The sequence below is a fragment of the Elaeis guineensis genome, chromosome 1 (genome assembly GCF_000442705.2).
Source record: "Elaeis guineensis isolate ETL-2024a chromosome 1, EG11, whole genome shotgun sequence".
Taxonomy (NCBI): domain Eukaryota; kingdom Viridiplantae; phylum Streptophyta; class Magnoliopsida; order Arecales; family Arecaceae; genus Elaeis; species Elaeis guineensis.
Genome location: NC_025993.2, coordinates 179,447,525 through 179,468,157, shown reverse-complemented (window position 1 = coordinate 179,468,157; position 20,633 = coordinate 179,447,525). Strand labels below are relative to the sequence as shown.

At 43.1% G+C, this 20,633-nt stretch overlaps 2 protein-coding genes and 1 pseudogene across 3 annotated transcripts; 2 read left to right on the top strand and 1 right to left on the bottom strand.

Annotated features, from left to right (window-relative positions):
* Positions 1 to 3,139: 3,139 nt before the first annotated feature.
* Positions 3,140 to 4,280, top strand: LOC105039877 (ethylene-responsive transcription factor RAP2-3). Its single transcript, XM_010916190.3, has 2 exons — positions 3,140 to 3,425; positions 3,535 to 4,280. Exons 1-2 carry the CDS (start codon positions 3,314 to 3,316, stop codon positions 4,029 to 4,031), a joined length of 609 nt encoding a protein of 202 aa, XP_010914492.1. The 5' UTR covers positions 3,140 to 3,313; the 3' UTR covers positions 4,032 to 4,280.
* Positions 4,281 to 5,338: 1,058 nt separating this feature from the next.
* Positions 5,339 to 11,017, bottom strand: LOC105039876 (glycine-rich domain-containing protein 2). 2 transcript variants are annotated; one of them, XM_010916189.4, is made up of 8 exons: positions 10,561 to 11,017; positions 10,356 to 10,479; positions 9,897 to 10,277; positions 9,546 to 9,809; positions 7,814 to 8,331; positions 7,600 to 7,724; positions 7,293 to 7,438; positions 5,339 to 6,230 (listed from the first exon to the last, which is right to left on the bottom strand). In XM_010916189.4, exons 1-8 carry the CDS (start codon positions 10,776 to 10,778, stop codon positions 5,742 to 5,744), a joined length of 2,265 nt encoding a protein of 754 aa, XP_010914491.1. In that variant the 5' UTR covers positions 10,779 to 11,017; the 3' UTR covers positions 5,339 to 5,741. The 2 variants fall into 2 exon arrangements, with proteins under 2 accessions (XP_010914491.1, XP_019704133.1); XM_019848574.3 differs by having other exon boundaries at positions 5,961 to 6,230; positions 7,364 to 7,438.
* A 7,824-nt stretch (positions 11,018 to 18,841) lies between these two features.
* LOC105040044 (subtilisin-like protease SBT1.5) overlaps positions 18,842 to 20,633 on the top strand; it is a 30,710-nt pseudogene continuing 28,918 nt past the window's right edge.

The window sequence follows — 20,633 nt, the reverse complement described above, 5'->3', positions numbered from 1 at the left end:
CGACGTCAGGCTCAGGAGTGAGGGGGGCAACTGTTGGGATATACCGACTGATCGGCCGACCGACTGATCGACCGACCGACTGATCGACCTACCGACCGACCGACCGACCTTCCGATCGATCGACCGACTGAAACCGGCCGACCAATCGAAGGTACGTCGGTCGGGCAGACCCTTTCTGTCCTCCCGACCGACTGTACCAGGAGGTCCGATGTCCGACTCCCACGACACGCCCGACTGACCGTCGGAGGGTCCGAATCTCTACCCGACGCCCCTCAGCTAGCAACCGACCCAAGGTCGGTCGACTCCTCCGATCGCCGTACTACTGTCAGAGACTGTCGGTCCTGACAACAGCATGCGGCACTGCCGCCTAGGGGCATTATCCCACCTAGAGCATGGGTCAATCCTAGCGATTTGACGGTCTCACGGCGATTTGACACCTTTACGGCGACTCTGACAGTGTACGGTGAATTGACAATTCTTCAATTGTCCGCGCCATTAATGACGGCGCCATACCGCGCTCCACTATATATATCGGGGAAGGCAACAGTGCTAGGAGCTCCGAAGAAAAAACTCTCAGGCTTGCTCTCTCTCTCTTTCCCTCTCTCGATTGAGCTCTCTGTCTTCTTTTCACTGTTGTCCAGTCTCCTCTCTGACTTGACCGTCGGAGGGTCCCCGCCGGAGCCGCCTTCGGTCAGTGCGGACTTTCTTTTGCAGACGTTCGTTTCCGGTGACCAGGTGACGAGGAGATTGGCCGCAACAAGATCTATTTTTTTTTTGAGAACAAATCAATAGATTAAAGCAACCCATGTTCACGCTCCCACAGCTATTCAACAACTCTCGCCTAAAATTATTTTGTTCTAATCATGGAATAGTTCTACTCCTTGGTCATAAATTTTTAATATTACTTTACGGCTTCACGGACTTTGCCTAATTACTCCACACCCAGGTAGTTGTGGGTCAAGAAGCCTACCAAATAGAGCACCTCGTTGCCATCTCAAAACCACGGCGGCCGCGTAAATACTGCGTGCTCCTCTGCCTTGGAGAAAGCTGTCATCGTCCAGTGGCCATTCCTGAGTGCTCGTGTTAATGCCTCACCGAACTCCAATATAATGGCCATTACAACATTGCAGCAGCCGTTAAAACATTTGTTGAAGGTCATCTATTACATCGACATGTTACATGTACATATTTATTGATATACGATAGAGACGTTTATAAATTATAAATAACAGTACTTTAACAAGTTTAAAATAATAAATAGCAGTACTTTAACAAGTTTATTATTTATTTATGTTTCTACTATATTTTAATTAGGGATATACTATATTGATTAAGTTGAGATTTACTTTAGTAACAAAGAAATGCTACATGAAAGGATAACTAGTTTGTAACTTTTCTTTTTACTTTTATCCAATTAAACTTTATGGTTGCTAGTTTTATGTGTGCAGCAAAAAGTCAAACATTAGGCGCATAACTTGTTTGTCCGAAATTTTCGTGTTCCACTAATATATATATATATATATATATATATATTTCAGGTATGATGTTTGTTAACATTAAAATGGAGATCAACAAATGCATGTCTGCTTGTAAACAATCTTTTGTGCGGTCGTCCATAGACATTCGCTACTCTTTTTTTTGCATAAATACGATTGTCAACATGCACTTCTTGTTGTAGCACTCAAGAAAAAATAATACATATATGTAAGTGAAAAATATTTATAAATCATATTTTAAAAAGTCATGATTAGTATTATTATCTGTATCAACTAATTAAGTACTCATTCCACATACAATGGTATGATCCACATAAGGCAATAACTAACATCATAATAGATTATCACATCACTAATAAAATGTAATGAGGCATACAAATTCGTAATATAACTCAAAAGACTTTATTTTCTAATAAAAATGACTACGGAAGCTGTCAAATCAAATGCCCTAAGACCATGTGGCCGAGTAAGACCAACTGCTTCAATTTGATCACCTATGATGATGCAAGCTATTAATCATATCTCTCCAAACAATTAAATCAGGCAAGATAGACATGGTGTCCTTCATGCCACCTATGCAAGCTCCTTAATTGAACAGTTGCTCCACAAATCCAGTCGCCCATGTTGATAGGCTTTTCCCATCTTTAATATATCATTCAATTAATTTAGAAATAAACTAATAACAATTCAACTATATTTACTAAGTGAATTGAAATAAATAAAACATATTTTCGATCAAATTAATTTTAAAAATAATGATGTAATTACAATTACTATCTATCAAATATTTATTGAAGGAGACGATTAACATTGTAATGAATTGTAGCATCATCAACAAAGTGTAATAACGCATTCTATATTTGTTCTACATACAACTCAGATGAGCTTGTCTTCAGCCATGCATGGTTATTCTTTTTGATGGAAAGCTGGCAGTTCACATCCTCTGAGACCACGTGGCCTAGTAACGCCAACTACGTAGTTCTTCTTTCGACCACGTATGCCCACGAAAGCCATCAAACCATGCGTCTCACGATCTCGCACTCGAGCAAGACCAAGTACGTGGTCCTTCATGATCATTTATACAAGCTCCTTGTCAAAAAGGTTGCTCCTCTCCGTATCTCAAATCTTCAACCTCTCGTTAAACGTTCCATTTCTCTGATGTAGAGATGTTGTTTAATGCACTTTTTTTTTTTTAATGAAAAAGACGTCTGAGAGGTATGCTTTCAAGTTTAGAAAAGAAGATAAATATATAAACCACGATGGACTCGACATCAATTCTTTTAATTTAATTTTTCAGTATTTTATTTTCTAATTTTATTCATTTTAATTATAAAAAATGAAAAAAAATGAGTGTGCTTTTTCAAACCATAAAAACATCTATCAAAATAGAAGTTAATTTTTTATTAGATTAGAGATTAAAAGCCATTTAAATTTGACCTCCCCCTTTCGGTCTCAGGTGTAGCGCAGGTAATCAAGGGTAGATGTGCGGCGGCCATGCGGGCCCCCTTCGGGAGAGAGACTGCATGCATCCACGCGGCCATCATTGCTCTGGTCCATGCGACACGCCATGCAAACATACAACACGGACCCAGAACCCTCCCCCTTCCCCTTCCCCTCCTACCTATTCTTTTCCCTTTTATCAATGGCCATAAAGTCACTGATAGAGAAAGACAGCATCACTATATAAGCCATAATTCCCCCTCGCATCCTTCTCCCGTCTGAGCCAACTCCGATATCCTTTGTCCCCTCTCCCTCTCTTCTCTTCTCTTCTCCATTGAAGCAGAGGAGACCCAGGAACAGCGAAGAACAGAGGAGCCATGTGCGGAGGCGCCATCATCTCCGACCTCGTCCCTCCTCGGAGCCAACCCCACCATGTCGTCGCCTCCGCTGATCTCTGGCTCGGTCCCCGCAGCGATCCAACCCCAAAAGGTGACGCCTTTATCCATTTTTTCTCCTTTTTGCTTCTTCGTATTTTCGTGCTTCGCTGCAGTTCCCCAGAGGAGTTGAGCGGGGATGATGGGTTGTTGTGGTGATTCAGAGCCGAAGAAGAACGAAAGGAAGAACCTTTACCGCGGCATCCGCCGGAGGCCGTGGGGGAAGTGGGCAGCTGAGATCCGTGACCCGGCGAAGGGTGTCCGGGTGTGGCTGGGAACTTTCAGCACCCCCGAGGAGGCCGCTCGGGCCTACGACCGGGAGGCTCGCCGGATCCGGGGCAGCAAGGCCAAGGTCAACTTCCCCAACGAGGATCCCTCGCCGGCGCCGGCCAAGGCCGCACGCCAGCACCGCTATCGCCCTTACTGTGGCGGCGACAGCGGGTCTTATTCCGCCACCGGTGGGGAAGCCGGGAGGCTGAGGGAGGAGGCCATGGTCTACGGGTCGTGTGCGGATCTCTTTGAGGTGCCGTCCATGGAGGGGAGCGCGGCGGCGACGGCGGTGGCGGCTCCGCCGCAGCCCGGTGCAACTGTTGGCGGTCAGAAGGGCGGTCCTGCTTCCAATGAGGAGCTGTTCTGGAATTTTGAGGACATTCTCTTCTAAGCTCAATCTCTCTCCCCCTCTCTGTCTTTTTGTCTCTCCCTGTTTCTCTCTTCCTTATGCTTGTATTTTGATATTTTTCATTCTTTCCTTTTATTAAGGTTTACTTAGGTTGGATAATATAAAAACTTAAGTAGTGGTGTTGGTGACGTACCAGCTTTAGTGTATTTATTTCTTCTTTTCAGTTTGTTTCGTGTCATGTTGCTGTGATCTTTCAACATTTGGTTATGAAATATGGAGTCGTGTTTGTGATCTTATTGTATTAAATTAATGATTGCCATAGGTTGGTGATGTATTTGTTGGAAGCTTTATTGTGGACTCAGGAGCTCAAACAGTCAAACATTCCTTTTGTTTGGTTTTTGTATTTATCAATATTTTTGTCTTATGGTAGCTTAAGTTATGGAGGATAAATTTAGTAGTCAGAGTCATTATCAGTAACAGGAGTATCTCAAATGCACTCATTTGATGGCAGGTAGCTGACAGGCCTTTTGATTAACCATTATATTAATATTCGGTTAATAACATCGAATGGTCAGTATTTATAAACCTTTCCCAAAAAAACTCTGCTGCTTGAGTTGGCGTGCGATAATTTTAGAGATCTGTTTTTTATTTTATTTTATTTTATTATTATTATTTTTTTGAGGTTAGAATGGATAATCCTCAACCCACTACTCTGTACTCATGAGGATTGATGATTGCAGCCCGAACCAAATCCCCGGAAAGGGCGAATTAGAAAATCTAAAACAAAAATATCAGCAATCAGAATAATTCTGGAAGAAATAGTTAATTTATAATTTAGTGTGTATTATGCGATAAGCAATCGAATACCCTAACCATAACAAAGATCAAAAGTTGAAAATTATCACATTATATAAATCATCACAGCAAGGTGAAGCTCAACCAGCAGCAACAGCATAGGCATTTCTTGTGTTGAGAAACCAAACTCCAGCCTAACAAAAGAAGGACAAGTATGAATCATTTGGTTCCTCATTCCAAATCATATTTCATTTTTGGACCAGGAGAGCAGTCTCATTTGACCCTATGGCAATTCAATTAATGCAGCAGCACCTATGAAATTTCAAGTTCTTAGATGGACTATGAGCGCTTGTGCTCCTGAAGTTTGAGACAATAACAATCTAACGTGCCCTTGATGTTCTGAGCTGCACGCAAAACCATTGCCATACGTCTTTGTGATGGCTTGTAGGTTGAATGTAATTATGATATGCTGCCCAAAAAATACTCATAAAGGCTTCAGCAGAGAAGCAATTGTAATGTAAAGCCAAAATATGGATCATTACTAGAAAAATGGGTATTAAAATATATGTAGCCCACATCAACGCTACTGCTATTATTCATCTTGTTCTCGGTAAAATGATCCAGATAGTCATTACATCATTAAATGCTTGCCATACTTGATCTAGATCTGTGTTAAAGTGCACTCATACCAAATCAGACTACTACTAACTGAACCAGACTGCACTCATATCCTGTGAAGCTATATACCAAACAGAGCTTCACTAAGGCACACCACTCATCTTAATCCACATTATTGAAACGATGAACTCTCCCTCTCTCTCTCTCTCTCTCTCTCTCTCTAAAGAAATAAAGAGGAAATGGAAAAGGAAATAGAGTCCTGAACCAAGAAATATACATAATCTCATCTGAAGTACATCCTGATGATGCTTGGAACTTGTGAATATAGTTAAGGTCTCTTCAAGGTATGATTGCTTGCTTATATAATAGGTCCTTGCCATCAGCAGGGGAATACTTAGAAGTCGGCTCCCTGCCATCATGCATCTCTGCTGAGGCTAATACTTCCTCAGCATTCCAATACCAAGGTTGTAAATGGGGAGACAAGCTTGACGAAGACGAAGGGAGAATTACCGAGCCCCAGTCCCTGGTTCCTGCTTTCACTTCCCTCACTCTCCTGCGCAGTAATAAGCCACCCGCATCTTCCCTTCTGATCTCTGAAATGGTTCGAATTATAGCCATGCACAAGAGCAGCACTAGCACTGCATCCTCTTCTGGTAAAAACTCTACTGCAAACAACTTCAAATTTAGAAGAGCTGTGGCTTTTCCGTCTGGATGTTCCGAGGTAAATCGAACAAGTGTCGAGTACTGCACTTCCTCATCATCCTGCCTGTCCGATGGGCTAACCTCCTTTACCTCATACCGTAGTTTCCTCCCTCTCAGCAGCCTTGCCTGAATAAGAATTAGCATCATAATAGAAGCCATTCAGTGTTCCCAAGGCAAAGTAATAATGGCCCAAACAACCAAAATCAAATACCGGTAATCTTAAAACAAACTTTGGTGGGAGTAGGAATTTTACTAAATAAAAAGTGGAGTTAACTTAGAAGCAATAAATAAAAGGGATCACATGGATGACAAAATATAAAACCTGTAACCTTACTATTTCAGATCAATATTAAGCACTTAAATTTAATTTACAAAAATGGTGCCATTAACCTAATTAAGACAATAAAACCTCTCAATTTAGATACTCAATATCCTCCTTATGCTATGACACTTTTTTTCAAGATGCAATAGTCTAAAAAGCATGTGCAATGTTTAACTTCTCTGACTCTAGCAGCTCTTAGCCTTAATATTTCTTAGACTTCACCAATTGAAGAACTCCAGATTTTCTTCCACTTCTAAGGTTTTACTGCATTCTTACACAAATCTAATGCTAAGTTTAGCCTAATTTGAGTAATCATCTCCTAATCCTTATTTCAGCAAATCAATGTTCATATCTCAAAGGCAAGCTATGCTTTTGCAGTTCTGCTATCAGCATTTAACCCTATTCAAAGCTGTCATATCGTGTAAAGTCAAATACAAATGGATTTCTTTTATTGTTTGAAGAATGTCCGGTAAGCATTCTGTCTCAGAGCTTCAACGTGGCTTTGAAACCCCCACACAATTTGTTTCTAAGGAAGAATTTTAAGGTCTCAAGCCTATATAATTTGTGTTATTACACCACGTTGAGAGGACAAATGGATTTTCTCCCATGAATAAATAGATGCAAGATACATTCTAGCATCGAGCCGGTGAAAATTTACACAAAAAAAGGTGGATACTTTACAAACTAATGAGGTTATACGACAATGAATTAAAAAGAATCTCAAAGCCGCCACTATCAGCTCAATAATTTCTAAAATTCATAAATTTTATAAATTGCCCTTTTGTTATAAAGCATTAGTAATATCTTTTACTAAAATCATACCAATGGAATAACAAAGTATATGGAGTACAAGAAGCATGTAATACCGATTCAGTTGAATTTTCATTTTCAAGCTGAATTTCCAGTCTATCTTCCCATTGTATTGTCAGAACATCACCTGTTGATAGACACCAAGTTGCCTTCTTCTCTTGTAGATCTTTTTTCTTAGGTGTCGCGGTGCCCACCACCTTCCCTACAATCACAGGAGAACATCCAAGCATCTCTTAATAATACAATGAGAAACTCAGAGCAGATAGCTTTTTATACAATCTTAAGAAAAGAAATTTAGCCTGTCATTATAAGCTTACCTTTTCTAGCAATACATGATTCATATCTTACTAGGTCATGTCTTACCAGGTGCAGTGCCAACAGAGCCGCCCACATATTTCCATGGGCCTTCTCTTACTTCTGTGATCCGGTCCTCCCATTTTATTGCTGTTGGAGTTTCAGCACCTCTTCTCCAAATCCCTCTGCCTACTCTACACAAATCCATCAAAACTCAGTCAATAACTCTTTGCATCTTTTTCTAGTGACTTGCATGAATACCAAAAGGCAATAAAGTTGTCACCGTATTCGTATCACAAAGCACTCCCTTCCAGCATGATCAAGAACAGTGCGAGATAACCATCGACCCTCTTGTGGGCGATATCTATTCATCCTCAGTATCACATCTGAAATCATTGCGCCGCCATCATCTGTTACTCTATCTGGAACACACTTTAAGAAGTAGGGGGCCTGAACAGGGGGTGTGATAGATGTCATGGCTGTTACTGGCATCTCTATCTCTCTTGTTAAAGTGAGAGTAGGCGCCCGCAACAGGTCATTCCACTGGAAGACTACAGATTTAAGCAACTTGCTATTTCTTAAACAACCAATTTCCTTCTGTCGCAACTCCAGTGCAATGCCTCTGGTGCCAAATTCACAGTAAAGATGCCATGTTCTCTGCCAAGTCTCAGACGATGATTCGGATACAGGCTGGTCTATTTTCATCTCTCTGTGACACCTGACAGTTCTTAACCGCAGGAATTTCTTGTCCAAATTCTTAACCTCTTTTTCCTGCCATCGTCCTTTGAAAAATACACAGACCTGTCACCAGAAAAACATCCCATGAAACCGAATGAACAAAATTACCAGATTTCACAGACTAAAGGTCTAAAGTTAATATTTTTTCAATTTTAGGAGAAAGGATGAGAAAGTTATAGAAAATGATATAGCATAAAATTAACAATAATTCTCATCTATTTCTCAAAGAATGAATGATAATACTCTGACTCTGAAAAAATATATTAGCTTTACCTACATATGAACATAGCAACTAAACTCATAACTGTGATAAAAGAGTAATAGAATAGCCATTTAAGTTCAGTTAAAGAAAGGTTAGTTTTATAAGATTTTGATATTTGAAGGTGATCGATGTAAGAAAATCTATAGAGTAGGGTGGAGGAGCAGGAGTCATGATCCAAACAGGGTGTGGCACCCTAAATAAATGGTAGGTTTTGTGTTGTATGTTCTACAACAGTTTTCAGCACCTGTACAGCACCCTTTACTCTTCCACATCATTACTTACTAGGATTGGTTTACCTGCTTGTGCAATTAATTCAGGGCCTGTATGTTAGTCTTCTTGTTTGTCTTCATGTTTCTCTACAAATTAGTGAAATACCACAGAGAGATTAATATTGAAAACAATATACGCACAAAACTTCTGCTATTCCTTGCTTTCATTCTCATTCTGAAAGCAATAAATCTTTGCTGCCAAAGCTCTAATGATTGTTGAAAGTAGTAGCAACTAGCAATACACATGCATATATACATACACATAATACATAGGTAAAGTGGGCTTCTAAATTCGCAAACAAGTATATTCATAAATATCACATCAAGAGAATATTAAAGAAACAAACATAAATTACAGAATTCCTCAAGAGGATGTGGCCCTTCTTAGAGCCCATCTTTCAAACTACTGACAATGGGTCAGATTTGTGCCTAGCCAATCTAAACTCTACATGAGCCCAACATAAGGCCCCACCAAATTGTAGCATTCATCGACACCTATTGACACATCTGTCCCAGCTCACCAAGTCTCTCTCTCTCTCTCTCTCTCTCTCTCTCTCTCTCCTCCATCCAAAAATAGTGAATCACGCATGATAAGAAAGAAGACAAACTGTTGCCCGCTTCAACAAATCTCCATCATCCCCACCCACTCAAAGGTCCAGACCAACACTTTACCAGGAAACGAAAGAGGGAACCGCAATTCAGTGTATAGGGAGAAACGAGGGAACGGGAAACGTGTGCAACTTTACCTCCACGAGGAATCTTGGGTGCAAGCCCTTGTACGTCCGGTTGACGTCGGCCTCCGCCGCCTCCCAGTTGAGGAACACCCGCGACGGCGACGCCGCCGGATCGATCCCCGCCCCCGCCCTCTCATACGGCTCGTCGAACGCCTCCTCCCACACCCTCCTTGTCGCCTCCGCCTCCTCCGCCGCTGCCGCCTCCCCGAAAGCCATCACTCGCCGTCCCAAATCCCCCATCCCCTCCGTGTCCCTAGCATAACTCCCTGGAAAGCTCTGCTCCATAGGGTAAATCCCATCGGTTCAAAGACCCAAAATTTATGTCAAATCTAGAGTCAAAGTCGAAACTTTAAGCGGAATCACCTGGTGGGTGAGCCACATGAGGAGAATATCCGAGGTGGGCACCATCCGGAGCCCCTTTTCTTCTTCGAATCGCCGCGAGATGTGGAGGAAGTTGAGGTACCTCCGCCTCGCGAAGACGAGGTACACGGTCTCGGACACGAAGGGGTCGGAGAAGTGGGAGTAGAGAGACCCGCACCTCGCCACCGCCGCGAAGAGATCGCCGCCGCTTGCTCCGCCCTCATCATCTTCGGCGATCTCGAGGTCGAACGGCTCGGACGGGTAACGGAGGCCCCAGATCTCGCGGCACCGGCCGAAGGCGTACTCCTCGTTCTCCTCGTCGAATATCGCCGGCCGATCAATCAGCTCCCCAAATCTCGAGGCGCAGTACTCGCGGTAGCTCTCCTGAGGCAAATATCCCCAGGGCCAGAGTTGGGATTTTTACGAGGCATACGAGGGCAAATCGCATCATTCGAGACTTACCGGATGGAGGCAGTGGCAGTGCCAGATCCAATGGACGTCCTCCGGTGGAAGGATCATCGGGGCGTCGGACGGCGGCGCCGCCTTGGAGAGCTCGGCGATGAGCGGCATCCAGAGCTCCTCATACCTGCAACAAAAGCGAAATCCAACCTCATCCGTCGATCAGGTGTCCGGAGGAGGAAAGGTATTTGATCGGAGAGAACCAGACCGTCGGATGGATCGGGCTATGGCGGTGGTGTTGTTAAGGAAAAGGGAGCCGGCGAAGGAGCGGAGGAAGGAGAGGTGCCAACGACCGGCGGTGACCAGATCCAGGGTGAGTCGGGGGTTCCCGCGGCGGCCCGAGTTGCTCCCGCCGCTGCTCTCGTAGTTACTCCGGGTCGCGAGCGAATCGGAGGAGGAGACCGGCGTGATATTCGTATCCGCCATTTGCGAACATTCACGCGCCGACACCAGTGCCGCACATTAATGAAGTGGGCTGCGGCGGGAGGAGAGGGGTGTTATATCAGCAGCAGAGAGAGAAAGGGAAAGGCGGTGGTTTCGTACGTACTGTAGTGGGGTGGGTGAGGCTTTGTTATTCTTTTCCTAGGGTGCTAAATGAAATACTGGGAATGTAGTGTGCAAGCCTAATTGGAGCCATCAGATGGAAATCACAAGATCTACGTTTGAAGTAGGAACATTGTGGTTGGGATCTTGTGTCACTGTCTATCCTTCTTAAGATGTAACCATGGAACTCTTTTCTTGTATGGATGCCATGTTAACAGGGTTGGTAAATCGGCTTGCAAGCGGGCGTACGACCATAATTTATTTCGGAAGAATAAATAAGCATGTAAAGTTGGTACCCTGAGATGGGACTGACATGAGAGTTTTGGATGGAGTTGGAACTATGTTTCTGAATTGTGATAATGGTTATCGGAGAGCATCCAAAATATACAACGAGACTGCTGGGAATAATTGAGACGATATTAGAGATCGGAATCTCTATTACATCCAAAAAAAAAGATAAAAGAATGATTTACCCAAAAAAAAAAAAGAATGATCCGTGGGCCATCTCATTGGGGGATGCATGTGGAAGCGGAGGGAGATGTCTGAAATGGACGGTTGAAGAAATTCTAAATAAACCTAGCTGGCAGCAGTTACTGAAAATAATGATTTTGATTAAGAGTAAGTATTAGTTTAGTTATAATTTTAATATTAAGTGTTCAAAAATTCATCTAAGACGACAGAACTGATGAGTAACGAAAAGAACCTGAGAAGGATGGAGGTCCAATCAATTTAAATGCCAAAAGATTGCCCACCAATTAATAATGAATCGTATACTTCATCTAGATCGGTTTGGATAAAAAGGCAACCCCACCTCACCGCTATTTTATATGATGAACATAGATGGCTCTTGCACTCCTAATTTTGCTTATGAATGCACCAAATGGGTTATCTTCTTCTTTTTCTCCTTTTTTTTTTTTTTTTTTTTTGTTTTTTTGGATAGAGAGAAGGCTAAACAATGTTGCCCGCGTTTATTAGACCAATTAATATTTACAACAGTTCACAAGAGAAGAGAAAAATGACAGTGTAGAACAGAATTATTATGGGCCAGTCACTTTGGGGACATCCAATAAAATTGGAACAATACAGAAATATTCAGAGGAGAGATGGATAGTTTATGTAGGCTACAGCAATGGAATTGGCATTAAAGATTATTGTTTGCAGATACGAGGGACTTCATTTTACTCAGCAAAAGAACATGCAACAAGATATGAATGAAAAGAATAGACTAATTTTACCTGATATTGATGCATTAGATCCAATTCTGTATCGATGCAACAGATAATTTGAAGCAACTGGATAGAAGTTTCTAGCGTTTAACTGTTATAATCTAGCGATGATACGTGCAACACATCTCAAATGACTATATAATATGATAATTTGTTTAACCAATTGATTTAATAGATAAGCCAATCAATTGGGGTGTGCGGGGGTGATCATATCCTTGCTTTTCCCGACCATCGCAAATCCTGATCCTATTTGGTCGAACACAAACCATTGATCAACTTACGGCTGTTGGGTGTGGACCCTTATGGTGATAGGGGATGGTCGACAAGGACCAGCTTTGATGTAAACATATCGAAAGCATGGTTAAGTTGAAAGATTGCTATTCTTGATCGTTATATGAAGTCTAGGTACGTGATAGAGATTAGATGGTTGAATTCGTATGTTCATAACCAATCATGGGCTAGGTCATGAACATGCTTGCTGTCACATTTTAGATGGGGTCGAACTCTTTGAATATGAGCATGTTGTAATAATATTTTATTCTAATCAAGGATTTGCTTTGAGAGCCGTGTGGGGGTTGTTGATGGTCCCACAGCACTACAACTCGATCATCGAGCCCATGAGATGCGGCCAGCAAAACACCCCCCTTTACACCCGCAGAGCCACCGGTTGAATCATTCATCGCCTCGCTTTCAATGTGACGTGCGCTAAAACTGGACCGGTTAAAATCGTAAGCCTGATCAGATAACTGACAACGAAATTCTGAAAATTTTATCTTTCCTCGTCACAATTTAATTTGCTGCAGTGATGATTTTGATAATATTATCTTGCCCAGCTGTTATTAGCTCGGTGCTTGTTGAAAACCTGAGAGGTCCACCATTGAAATTTTGAAGGTGGCACATTTGTATCATATTTTTTTTCAAAAAAATAATACTAGCATAGGTTTTTTTTTTTTTTTCTGTTAGAAAGATGAAAAAATATAGCTGATATTATCAAAATAAAAAATTATATGAAGAAAGTTATAAAGATGATGATAATTTCATCGGAAAAAAAAAAAGAAACAACATATATCTCAAGTAGAGGGGAACCAAATATTGACATTATACAGTATAAAAATGATAAGGAAAACCAATGGCAAGTTTTGAGTTGCACAAAATTGAGCAGCCCCTTGGTCCGGTCCGACACTAATCCGATAATTAATTTATGAGATTTCACATTTTTTGAGGAAGGTTTGTCATGGTAAACTCTGTTGTAGGTTCCACATTGAAATTTTGAGTGCGCTATCTTCGAGTATAATCAATAATACTCCTAAAGGCAATGGACGATGCTGCTATTCCTGTCAACCTATACTAATTTTAAAGTGTTGTTGTTCCACATATCAACACTCATGGCTCCCAATTTGGTATTCCAGCAGTGCAATTTCTCATGTTTCACCCTTCAATGTGCTGATTTTCTCTGTACAAAAAGGTGCTCCTCTGATTAAATGCATGGTTTTTCTCATTCTATACTTGAACTGGCACGAGCATCCCTCAACTGGCACGCCACGCTTATGCTACTATCATACTTCTATCTTCAATACTTTACTCACCGTATGTTCGAGTTGCAAGCACTACCATTTATTACTCTTTTTGTGTCAACTTTATGCATCATCTGGTGGCTATTTGATTTTTCTTTCAACTGGGGAACTATGTCACTTCAATATGCTTCTTGAAGTTCATTGGAATGTCATATGAATTATTGGATGGATGTCTAGTCAGGATATCATCTTCCAAAATTTTTTCGATATTACATGATACAGCAGAAAAAAAAAATAAAACAAAAAATAATCAAAATACATGGATCAGCCACAAAGGATTCGTATGGGGCATGCAAACTTCATTATAAAAAAGAAATTTTATAAGAGAAGATCTCACCTTCAACCTTCGTACACCCACTTTCTCCCTCACAAGAAGTTCTCCCTTACAAAAGCTCTCTTTCTTGGAAGACCTCCCTGAATTCCTGAAGTGATCGCTGTCCGCTGTCCAAGAGCCTCTTTGCTCTTTCTTTCTCAACGTACGGTGTCTGCTCCCTCTCTCTCTCTCAAGTTTTCTGGGTTTTCGCACCCACACGAGACCACCAGACCGCTGTCGGGTCTCTGTTCGCAAACAGAAAGCCACACATAGGCCATTGTTCCCCAAACAAATATTTTAGAGGCTTAAACTTGAGTTTGATTAGGTTTAAGACTCCTAATCAAGCACAATTAAGTCCTTGAACCGTCGAATCGAGTCCTGAATCAACCCACGCCATCCGATCGCATTCCGATCTATGGAATAGTATTGTGGACTGAGAAAAATACGTGAAAAATACCCACGCGGTCCACGCGCTGGGCCGTGGACCACCCGATCCATGGTGGACCGAGGTATAGGCCCCAGGTAAGGCACTTGGGCCTGGGCTGTCCTGTGCGTCCGGGCTTGGGCCGTGCTCGCATCGGGTGCCTGGACCCGGCGCAGGCCACGCGCCCCGCATCAAGCCGCGTCCTGCACGCCTGGCTCGCGTGCTGCCGCATGCTGGGCGGTGTCCCGCCTCTTACGGCTGCGCCATCGCCGCTCTGCCGGCCCGTCGGTGGTCCGTCGTCATCTCGGATTTCGTGCAAGCTTCAAAAGCACGTATCTAGGCCATCCGGATTTCGTTTGAGGCGATCTTGATCTCGTTGGACTCCGTTTTACGTCGCGAACCTCTCTGTGGGCTCAATATAGATCGAATCTCGAGATATCAAATCCTAACAATCTCTATTTTGACTCGATATTCGACCTTCTCCTAACTCCGAGAGCTTCTAGATCTCTTCGCTCCCATACCTTGGGGCAATTGCCTGCTGATCATGGATGGATAAACATGGGAGTCGAACCAGGCCACTCGATCTCATTTTCATCGTATACTGTGCTCCTCCTGACTTGAGACCTACTCGGAGCATCATCCTGTGGCAATAGGAATCTCACCTTGCGACGTCGCCTCTCGTCCTCTCGAGTCTCTTGTCTCGTGCCCGATCCACCTCTACCTGGAGCTCCACCTCGCTCTGGACTCCACCTGGTTCCTGAAGCTCCACCTCGCACTGGGCTTCCTGCCAGGTAATAATGTCCTCTGCTCCCCTTCTTCTCTTCCAGCACATCCTATCGCCGCATAGCACCCTCAGGATTTCTCCACCAGCTACCGTCCTGTAGCTTTTCGAATACAGTCTGCTAAGTGAGATAAGACTCTGTCTGAAATCGGGTATGTATCGGACCTCCTCCAATCTTCTTATTGTACCATCATGTGTCCTCTAGCTGACCGTCTCGATGCCTCTGATTGCACAGCTCGATCCATCCGACGGATATATAGTGCCCTCACTGTTCTTCAGAGAGTCAAACTGCTCCTCTCTGCAACATACATGATGGGTGTATGCAGAATCTAATATTCACTACTGAAAAAAAGTAGATACCTCGTTAGATATCTCTAGGACATCTCCATCTGAATCGCTGTCGACTGTCGCTACAGCAGCCACCGTTCGATGTTTGAGTTGAGAGCAATCTCTGGCTAAATGCCCCAACTCCTCACACCGGTAACAGCTAGTTTTGCTCGAGTTCCTCCTGGACTTGGACCACCCTCGTCGTGATCTTCTGTCGCTCCGTCTATCACCTCCTGCTCCTTCAGAAGCTATCAAAGCTGAGCTACCGCCACTTGAGCTCGAAGCCGGGTTCTCCCTCCTGAGAACCTCGTTCTGGAGTATCGCTGCGGTGATCTCGTCCATCTTGATGGTGCTCTTCCCCACTAGAAGAGCAGTCACCAAAGACTCATACGAAAGTGGAAGCGACGCTAGCAAAATAAGTATCATAGTCTTCTCATCAACATTCTCACCAACGATGAGGATATCGGTGAGGATCTTCTGGAAGTGGCTTAGATGCTCCTGCACGCTCTGTCCCTCAGCCATCTGCAGCTGGTAAAACTGCCTCCAAAGGAAAAGAGTGCTGGTGAGAAACTTCGCCATGTATAACTCTTCGAGCTTCGACCACAGCACCATCGGAGAAGTTTCGCTCAGCACATGGATCACCACCTCATCCATTAGATAGATGCGGAAGGTACTCACCGCCTGCATTTGTAGCCGTCTCTAATTCTACACCTCTATGATGGTTGGCTTCTCCTCACACCAGAGAGTATCGATCAATCCTTGTTGGATGAGCACATCCTTCATCCTTGTCTGCCACAAGGAGAAATTACTCTTTCCATTAAACTTATTGATCTCCATCTTGATTGATTCTATCTTCTCCATCTTCAGCCTTGCTCACTACCATTGCAATCTGCGTCCTTGTACCACCTCGCTCTGATATCACTTGTTGGGTGAATGTTTGGCCAGGACACCACATTCCAAAATCTTTTTGGTACTACGCGATGTAGTAGGAAGAAAAAAAGAAATAAAACAGAAAATAATCAAAATACGTGGATCAGTCACAAAAGAGCTCACTTCCATAGGGCATGCAAACTTCACTATGAAAAAAAAAATTTATAAGAGAAGATCTCACTCTCAATCCTCGTATATCCAATTTCTTCCTCACAAGAAGTTCTCCCTCACAAAAGCTCTCTCTCTTGAAAGATCCCCCTGAACCCCTGAAGCGATTGCTGTCCGCTGTCTAGGAGCCTCCTTTCTCCTCTCTCAATGTACGACGTCTGCTCCCTCTCTCTCTCAGGTTTTCTGGGTTTCCGCGCCCACGTGAGACCACCAGGCCTTTTATAGGCTTAAATTTGAGTTTGATTAGGTTTAAGACTCCTAATCAAGCCCAATTAAGTCCCTGAATCGTCGGATCGAGTCCCGGATCAACTCACACTGTCTGATCGCGCTTCGGTCCACAGAATAGTGCTGTGGACCACGAAAAATATGTGGAAAATGCCCTACATGCCTGGCCCGTGCGCTGCCGCACGTTAGGTGGCGTCCCACCTCCTGCAGCAGTGCCGCTGCCGCTTCGCCGGTCCGCCATCGCCTCGAGTTCTGTGCAAGCTTCAAAAGTACGTATCTTGACCATTCGGACTTCGTTTGAAGTGATCTTGATCTTGTTAGATTCCATTTTTTATCGCGAATTTTTTTGTGGACTTAATATGGACCGAATCTCGAGGCATCAAATCTTAACACGAATCTACTGATGCTATATTTGCCTATTCTTCGTCTCACTGCTGGGAATTTGCACCACCTAGTTCGTGCATGCTGAACTCAAACTGTAAGGACTGAGCTGCTACATTCATATGGCCCATGGCATGCTATTTCCTTCATTGGAATTCAGCTACCTATCTTTGTGGTTTTCCAACAGGTTACGTACGTTCAATTAATGCAAGCATTCCAGGACCCCTTTTATCAGGATATTGTCACTGCTGGATGGATGCTCTAAATCTTTTTGTGAGATGCCTACTTACTAGTTTTACTATATCTTCTCCTAGTCATGGGATGTACAGTTCATGTATTTATCTCCATGCTTTATGCTTGTTATCAGTGTGTACTCTTATGTTGTGTCACCCTGAAATATGATCTATGAAGCAGTCCCTCCTCTTGTTTATCAAAAAAAAAATAATAATAATACTCCTATGAATAAATAATATAAGTTTCTTTCGCCGTCCTTATGTAATTAACAAAAATACCCTATCTTAAATTGATTAAAATATTATAAGTACATTAGTAGTGGATAGCGTACTGTATTTTTTTTCCTCCCCTTCTTCTTCTGCCTCCCCCTTTATACATTCCTTTTTTTCTCTAAAAAAATCACATCTTAATTAATCGGTATCACAGTCCATTTCCTCCCACCGACCTTAATTCTCTGATAAATTATTCCTTACACTGCGTGCACCATATTCATGCACCACATTGTCTCGGGCATCAGGATTAAGGACCGGTAAAAGCTTGGCCCAATCCTTTTTTTTTTTAATTTTTCTTGTATATATAATTTGTTTTATGTTTAATCTATTTGTAGACTTAATATTGGTATATAAATTTAATGGAATAATATAAATGTTACAGATTGTTGGCAAAATTTAATTATTAATTTTCATATTTTAAAAATGAATTTTGATATTTAAAAAAAATAAAATAATAGAGGTATGGCTCGAAGCCTGAGAATAGAGCTTGGGCTCGCAATGTAAGCTCGAAGGCCAGGCCAAGCCCGGGCCGCGGGTAAGCAAACATGTGTTAATTCTGGGACAAATCCGGCCCAAGCCCGGCCACGGCATAACCAGACACCATAGTCGCGATCCTCCCTAACCGGAAAACAAGTAATTAAGTGAAGCCGGGCTGCTTGCAGAGGGACTGGCTTCACCAGTCTAACGTCTCATCGGTCGCCACTCACTCTCTCTCTCTCTCTCTCTCCCCCTCTCTCCCTCTCCATGCGCCTCTCGTCCACTTCCCAGCTAAACCCTTTTGTAAATCCAGTTTAGACCTTCCTTTGTCCTTCTCCTCGTTTGGTGCTGCCGTCGTTTTATCACATTCCGCCAAAAACCCCGCCACCTTTTTTACTGTAATCCATCAAATGCCTCCTTCACGACATGCATCACCCCGCATACTACCCTCCTTTCTGAAATATCCACCAAAGACCTCTCTTCCTGGCGTCAATTACCTCTTCTCTCCACCAACTTTTCTACCGCCCCCCTGAGCCTCTCCTGTATAACATCCAAGCCTACTCCCCCCTCACTCCATCGCTTAGACTCCCAGCTCTATCATTCCCCCATTCAGAATGGCCTTCTCTCCTACCTTCAACCACCTCCTCTTCTTCCTAACCTTCTTTCTCCCCCCCTCTTCCTCTCTCGGCGAAGATGCTGCAGACATTAGTAGTCGGAGGACTTACATCATCGGCATCCGGAATGACCTCAAACCTTCCGTCTTTTCCGACGTGGAGCACTGGTATTCCTCCACTTTCCAAGCCATCTCCTCTTCCACCGACTCCATCGAGAGTTCCTCCCGGATGACACGTGGCAAAAGGAAGCTACTCCACGTATACCGCACTGTCTTCCACGGCTTCTCCGCCGTGCTTACTCCGGTCGAAGCCGAGCTCCACTGCTTTCACCCGGCCGTCCTCCCTGACCGCCCCCGCCAATTACATACCACCCGTTCTCCCCTCTTCTTCGGACTCGTCTCCGTCGACTCCAAGCCCAACTTCCTGCTCGCCGCCACGGACTCCGGCTCCTCCGTGGTCATCGCCGTCGTTGACACCGGCTATAGAAGGTAATATTTTTATTGAGGATAATTTTTGATTTTTGCATTTCATTGTTCTCCAATAGGAGTATATATAGATTACAAGGTCTAGTTATTGTAGCAATTAAAAGAAGAAGGAATATCTCGATTACATACTAAGTAAAGAGAAACCAAATGTAGAATAGCTAAACAATGAGAAAGATCAAATAGGAGTGCCAGCTAAATATGAATATGTGTTGACTTGCTAAATATAGAAAAGAGCCAAATAAGAGTGCAAGCCAAAAATAGAATGTTGGGTTGGAATGAGTGTGTGCTGATACACCCCCTCAAAATGAAGAATCGGGAGCACGAATTTTCAGCTTGTCCCTTAGGAACCTAAAATGGGAGGTACCCAAGGGCTTGGTGAGAATATCGGCAAGCTGATCTTGGGTGGAGATGAACTGAACAGATAGTTGATGTCTTGCAACACGTTCACGAACGAAATGAAAATCAATTTCGACGTGCTTCGTGCGAGCATGAAAAACAAGATTGACCGACAGATAAGTGGCCCCAATATTATCACACCATAGAATCGGGGGACCATGTAAGGGATGGCCAAGTTTCTGAAACAATGACTCAAGCCAGATAAGTTCAGCTGATGCATCTGCTAAGGCTTTATATTCAGACTCTGTGGACGAGTGGACAACTGTTTTCTGTTTACGAGATGCCCAAGAAATGAGGTTGGGGTCGAAAAAGATTGCATAGCCCCCAGTGGAACGCTTATCAGTTCCACTACCCGCCCAATCTGCATCCGAGAAAACTTAGAGAGAGCGAGAGGTGGATCGGCGAATGTGTAACCCATGATCAGCTGTAGCTTGAAGGTACCGTAAGATACGTTTGACCATAATCCAGTGATCAGTATTAGGAGACTGCATAAACTGACATACTTTATTCACTGCAAAGAAAATATCCGGACGTGTCAATGTAACATACTGAAGAGCCCCAACAATGGAGCGATACTGTGTGGGGTCCGGATGGGGAGCACCTCCTGAATCAGAATCCTTTGTCATGGCCATTGGGGTCTGAACAGGTTTACAATCAACTATGCCTGCCTTTAAAAGAAGATCTTTAATGTAGCGGTTTTGAGATAATAATAATCCAGTAGAGTTTCGAACAACCTCAATTCCTAAGAAAAAATGGAGATCACCAAGATCCTTAATAGAAAATTCCTTAGCAAGCTGTTGAAGGAGAAGAGAGATCTGACTGGAGTCATTGCTGGTTACCAAAATATCATCAACATAGATAAACACATAGAGGACATGAGACCTCATCCTTAAAATAAATAATGAAGGATC

Excerpts from the sequence above, each read along its gene's own strand:
- LOC105039877 (XM_010916190.3), top strand. The coding sequence starts at position 3,314 with ATGTGCGGAGGCGCCATCATCTCCGACCTCGTCCCTCCTCGGAGCCAA. Across the intron at positions 3,426-3,534 it reads CAGCGATCCAACCCCAAAAG|AGCCGAAGAAGAACGAAAGG; the intron begins GTGACGCCTTTA and ends GTGGTGATTCAG.
- LOC105039876 (XM_010916189.4), bottom strand. The coding sequence starts at position 10,778 with ATGGCGGATACGAATATCACGCCGGTCTCCTCCTCCGATTCGCTCGCG. Across the intron at positions 7,439-7,599 it reads CTCTGTTGGCACTGCACCTG|GGAAGGTGGTGGGCACCGCG; the intron begins GTAAGACATGAC and ends CTGTGATTGTAG. Across the intron at positions 6,231-7,292 it reads ATGAAAATTCAACTGAATCG|GCAAGGCTGCTGAGAGGGAG; the intron begins GTATTACATGCT and ends ATTCTTATTCAG.